Genomic DNA, 6,111 nt, shown 5'->3' on the forward strand with positions numbered 1-6,111 from the left:
TTAAATAAAGGTAAAATAAGTAAAAATGTTCTAGAAAACGCCAACGTTTATCCACTTCTGTTCAGACCACACAAAATGGCGACTGCAAGCAAGCAGCTCCAAGTCCTTATTCTAAATATCAAACGCCTTTTCAAATGTTTTGTTACCATCTTACTTTAGTGGCAACTGCATAAGTGCAGATATCACGGTTTCGCCAAATCGAGCAAGAGAACATGCTTAAACCGAAGTCTCGTCAGGTATACAAAGATTCCAGTCCGAAGCAGCTAACGTTAGCTAGCTAAGTTTACATTACAGTTGTGGATCCTTTGCGGTAGTTCCGAAATATTACTACTTCAAATGCTGTTGAAGGAACGCAAATGGCGTATGTCACGTCACTTATCATTGTCAAATTGACAGGCAATATATGTGAGAAGTAAACATGTCCATCCTCGTTAACATCGAAAAGTGACAATTTGTTAAAAATCCAGCTAGTTAGCGAGTTAACGTTAGAACTGAAAAGCATGCGTTTCTTGCGTATCTTCTTCTAGAATGTAAGCGAACTACGTAACAATTTTAGTACCAGTATTCCAAAACGGTTCGGTAGTCTCCCACATATCATCCAAAACAACAAGCTGAGCTCAAATGAAAACGTAACGTTAGTTGACTTACTTGCTAGCTAATCAACTAGTTGTCAAAATATTGTTGTTGTTAGCTGGCTAACTACTACTCAGTCAACGACCAGTGGCAAGTGATAGGTAGCTAGCTTGCTGGGCATTCTAGCAGGCTAGCTAATACTAGTGAGGAGGAGGGGTAGCTAGTTGATACAGTTAGCTTAGATAACGTTAGTGTAATCTCGTGTTGAGGCCGGTGGAAATCAAAATTGATTAGGTTGTGATGTAATCAGGACAATAGAATAACGTTAACACTTAATGGCTCTTTTTTGTTCGCTTAGTCAGAGATATCAGAAAATGATAACGCAGTTAGCTTGTTTAATTCCCGTGTCTCAGTACCAGGCCTCCAGGCGACTCGCTCCCAATAGGCGCACGCTACGACGACCTCAAAAACGACGGAGTCCTTAGATTTGTGCTCACGCAGGAGCTTCAGGTGAAATACATTGCCAACTAAAGGCTTTGCATTCACACTGTCATTTAAAAAAATAAAAACTCATTCGTTTTACCTCGTTTATTCGGTTGTCAAGGTGCGCGGGATCTTTCTTTCCCAGGATCCAGAACAAACACCGCTCGTCGTCGGTGACGTCATGCGCAGACAGAACGTGAAGTACGTAACGCCGTTTGCATCAGTTCATTGCTATACCGTACATTTTAGTTTTCACAATCCTATGCACTGTATCACAACAAAAATAATCACGCTTCAGTTCCTTATACCACATGGCAAAGCAACGCACAAGTGTATACCCAAAAGGCTCAGACTTGTTTGTTTCCATCTACACGGACACATGCTCTCACCTGCGAGTCAAAGCCAGGCAACTGCTTCTTTTGAGCTTTCGTTTACTTAGCAATAGCTAACTGTGAACTTTAACATCAGCTGTTTTGATTATGCAGAGGTGTTGATTCTTTCATTTTTCTTAATACATGTAAAGGTATTCTGGGATTACTAGTAGATGTAAAACCTGAGCTGTCAAGAGGTCGAGGAATGGACTAATTGGGCAAACTTGCTTCACTCCTCTGTTGATTTCAAATATAGGTGATGTATCACGTTTTACAGAGCTATTACTTCCATTGTAAATAGTTCTTATCGATTTAATGAATAAATCAACAAATGTAAAAAAGTGGGGGGTATCAAACATCATAGGGTCACCATCAAGTAATTCATTATATTCACCAATATCCAGCACTAATGTAATATTGTTGGAAATATGCCGCCCTTACATAAAACTATACACTATTATTCACTAATAATAATAATGAAATGTAAAATGGTTTGGATTGTGACGTCCCAAGGATTCTGAATAGCACTGACCGTAAAGAAATGGGACTCTACTGATTGGATATTTTGTGAAAAGTCGTAACCCGAAAACCAGGAAGTGCAGTGTGAAGGTTGGCGCAGTAGCAGCGCAAACATGGGGGTGAAAATCGAGGTGTTTCGTGTGAGTACATAGGTTTGTTTCATCATAATGTCATGATTAATAGCATACACGAGGGTACAGTTTGTCGTTTGTAAGGGATCCTAGCCGCAACAAGAAAAAAGACTGCACGCGAAACGCTCTATATTGTTGTAGAAATAGCTACACGCTGACCGTTACAGTAGCTAACTTGCTAGCTATACAGCCAGGTGGTCACGTAACATCATCCTCGTCAACACTGATGTTATTTTAAGGGACACACTCTTTTCACGCCACTTCGATAGTGATTTTCGTAGCAGTTTAGGAGAGCATTTTCGCTAACTCTTTTCCTAACCTTAACCTCCGTCTCCCAACCTGCTGTGTAAGTTCTCCTAAGTTAACCTGCTACGAAAAAGTAGGGAAATCAAACATTCAGGATGCAACGCATGATTTGATTTGATCACCGAGGTCATGATTTGATCAGTGACGTTTTTTTTCCGGAGTTCCCAATTGTTTTGAAAGCACCAACTGCCTGATTGTCGTCTGATGACTGTAGTGGTCAATTATACACAAATCAATGTAGCGATCTATTATACTGACTAACAAAGAGATGATAGTGACTTGATATAGATGTTTATTTTGTCTGTGTTCCTTTGTGATCAGATGATGCTGTATTTGTCCTTCCCTGTAACCATGTTCTGGATCTCCAACCAAGCAGAGTACTTTGAAGAATATATTGTGAAGAGAAAGGTTAGTGTTATTTTGATTGGTTGATTGATTCATTTAGTTTATTTCATGATTAAAAGTACATATAACTAAGGTTGCTTCAGCCGGAGACAACAGTCGCTACATACATAACAATTGTTGAGGTTAACACACGATAAAGCCCAATGGCTCATTCTTTCAGTGCTTTTAAACTTTTTACTAGATTGTGTAGACAGTCTGAGAAGGTTGACAGTACTGTCTGACAAACTAAAGCAAATCCGGATATTTTGTGTATGACCATGTCATAAGTCGTTTTTATCTGTTGTTCATTAATGTTAAACTTTACTTTCCTCTTTCATGGTGATCTCTTCTACTACCTTCAGAGGGAGATTTTCCCCCCCGATGAGAAGATGCATGTGAGTGTGTGAATAATGTCATGCTATTACGCCAACAGTTACACATTTTTTCTTGATTTAGGAACAATGAAGTGTGACATATCAATGCCTACCAATAGTGACACTTTTGGAGGGTAACGATTTGAGATTAAAGGAATATCCCACTCCCAATACAAATTAACATGATATTTTGAGTGGAATAACCCTTTAAGAACTGTTTTGATTTGGTGTTGGATTGAAGGACTGGGGATGTTTTATTTGTTGTCAATGTCTCTGTCCTCCATAATTGAAAATAAACTGAATAACTGTTGATTGACAATGGACGATTATGACTGAACGATCTGTGTTACAGAGGAAAGAGCTGGAAGACTTCAAAGAGCGGATGCGAGACCGCAAGGAGCGGCGGCTACTGAAACGGATGGCCTTGGAGGAGGCTGAGAAGGAGTGAGGAGGACGATGTCCCCAATGCCCAATCATCTGCCTGTTTTTCTACTTGTTGTTCCACAGGAGGGGGGAGCAGTGTCACTGTCATGCCCATGGGCTGGAACATGTTTTGCGTCACAAAAGGCACCCTATTACCTATTTAGTATACTACTTTGACCATGGCCCATAGGGCTCTGGTAAAACGTAGTGCACTGTATAGGATAAAGGGTGCCGTTTGGGGTTGGAGGATTTCGTGGATTATGTAGGCTATGCTATACACCGTTTGGGAGGGTGTGCTTGAGGGGGACCTTCAAGTTACCCCTTTGAACCGAATAGTCTTGCTGAAAAGATTTTATTTAAATGCTTTATTTCACTGCAATCAAACTATGACTATTGCTGATGATCTGCGCTGTGATGGTGTTGTTATAAAACATTGAGTGTGTATGATTGTCTCAAAAAAAAATTTGTGATTGAAATTTGAGGACAGAAGCATATGGCTTGGAATATAATTTATTTTATTTTTTTAGAATACATGTCTTTTGTACATGGGTGTTTCAACATTGTTCTTCATTAAAGTTTAAATGTGTCTTTGCCTGTTTTTTGTTGTTTTTTTGTGATGACCATTCTGGTCTAGAAACAGTATGATGTCACAAAGCCCCTGTGTTGTGATTTGGACCATGCTGTGACATGTCATTTTATGTCTGAGTCCTATTCTGTTGGGAGAAATCATTTAGAATCTGGCAGGTACTAGCTGAAATCATCCAATGAGGACACATTTTTCGGTTCTGTGTCTTAAAAAAGTTTTGCTACGGTGTGCTCTAAAGAACACAACCCAGCCTACTGTATCTTCCCTCTAAGACGTCAAGTTTTATAGGGTCCTCTGGAAACGGGACTATGGAGGCTAGTAGGCGGTTGGCAGCTCGCCTGCATACCATCACGGTGCTCGGGAAACACTTCTGGACGCACAACTTCTCCGTCTCCCTACTCTTGGATGAGCTGGGCAATGTACCACAAGTCACGGGGTTGATTTTCTGCAAAGTTCGCTTGCTTGATGGCTCCTTTACTGAGGAATCTCCAAGGTGAGGGGGGGGTGGTACCAACTCTAGTGAGCAAGTGAGCTTTTAGTTGAATCTGTAGTCTTTCCTTGATTCCTCACGTCCTCTCACCTGACTGCATTAGAGGCGAACATCCAAGATTTGACGAAAGACTTAAGATTCACCCACAGTTACAGAAATACTATTATCAAGGTGTGTGTGTAACCCACAGACTGGAAGTCCGGCACAACTCAGTGCAATGGGGAAAGATGTTTGAATTTGAGTGCCAAACTGCAGTCAACAGCTTGTCTGGAGTCCTGGATGACTGCATGTGTAGACTGTCAGTTCGCAAGGTCAGCTAACTTATCATAAATCAGTCTCTCCCTGCAAAACAGTGTGTGATGTGTGTCCCAAATGGCTCCCTATATAGTGCACTACATGGGAAATAGGGTGTCATTTAGGATGTAACATGGCAATTGTTACTAAATGAAGTAACATTTGATAAAATATCCCATCTAGGTAAAACAGCATACATAAAATGAGGTGTGTTGTGTTTTGAATCTCATTTGAATCTTATTCAAATGTACTGAAGGAAAGTGAAATTATGAAAAAGATTAAATAACCTGTTTTTCTCTTCATGCAGGACACAAAGGGAGGAAGGTCATACCAAAAGGTAAGTTTGAGAGGAGAGTAACCACTGTTCCACATGTTCATAGGCAAGCTCCCAACTTTTTAGCATAGTAAGGGCTTGCTTACACTTATCCAGACCCTTTAGATTGGCAGACATGGAAGGTATAGATGCATGAATGTTTTTTTTTCTGTAGGGCATCCCTTTTTCTCACAACTTCAGTAATAATATCTCCTCAATTTCCATGTTACTAGGTGGGTTATGTCGACCTCAACCTGTCTGAGTATGCAGGCTCTGGGTATGTGACCCGGCACTGCCTCCTAGAGGGGTATATGAACAAGGACAACAAGCTGGACAACTCCCTTCTCAAGGTCAGCCACAATTATTTAGGTCCAAACGGGACCCTACTCCCTTTATAGTGCACTCCTTTAGTGCACTACATGGGGAGAATAGGAGAAGTAGATAAGTCCTCAGACAACACTGCTTATGTCATCGTGAATGAACAAAAGGTGGGTGCTCTTAGAGAAATTGACGTTTGCAGTTGGTGAGTACATTTTGTGAAAACAAAGTCTTGTAACAAAACCGATCCTGTATAACTTGTTGGATTCATTGGTTACCTGTCCAGGTGGGCCTACATATGCAGCTGCTCCAGGGAGACCCATGTTTCAGAGTGTGAGGACCTTATTAATAGCCTTGATCAACTATTATTCACTGATACGGTATTATGGATAAAATTTCACATAAACTACTACTATTCAACCATCTCTTCATTTATATTAATTTCCCAAATTTGATTACATTATACCGATAAGTCTTGGTCACTCTCCTGTTTTGTGCTTTCCTCAGTCCTACCCAGCATTCACTGCCAAATGGAACTTTATCATC

The 6,111-nt window shown here is 40.5% G+C and overlaps 1 protein-coding gene across 1 annotated transcript; it reads left to right on the forward strand.

Moving 5' to 3' along the window:
• The first annotated feature begins 1,940 nt into the window (after positions 1 to 1,940).
• Positions 1,941 to 4,156, forward strand: LOC123999018 (protein PET100 homolog, mitochondrial). Its single transcript, XM_046304350.1, has 4 exons — positions 1,941 to 2,086; positions 2,705 to 2,791; positions 3,130 to 3,162; positions 3,494 to 4,156. Exons 1-4 carry the CDS (start codon positions 2,060 to 2,062, stop codon positions 3,587 to 3,589), a joined length of 243 nt encoding a protein of 80 aa, XP_046160306.1. The 5' UTR covers positions 1,941 to 2,059; the 3' UTR covers positions 3,590 to 4,156.
• Positions 4,157 to 6,111: the final 1,955 nt, after the last annotated feature.

Source organism: Oncorhynchus gorbuscha, linkage group LG16, assembly GCF_021184085.1.
Source record: "Oncorhynchus gorbuscha isolate QuinsamMale2020 ecotype Even-year linkage group LG16, OgorEven_v1.0, whole genome shotgun sequence".
Classification (NCBI taxonomy): Eukaryota; Metazoa; Chordata; class Actinopteri; order Salmoniformes; family Salmonidae; genus Oncorhynchus; species Oncorhynchus gorbuscha.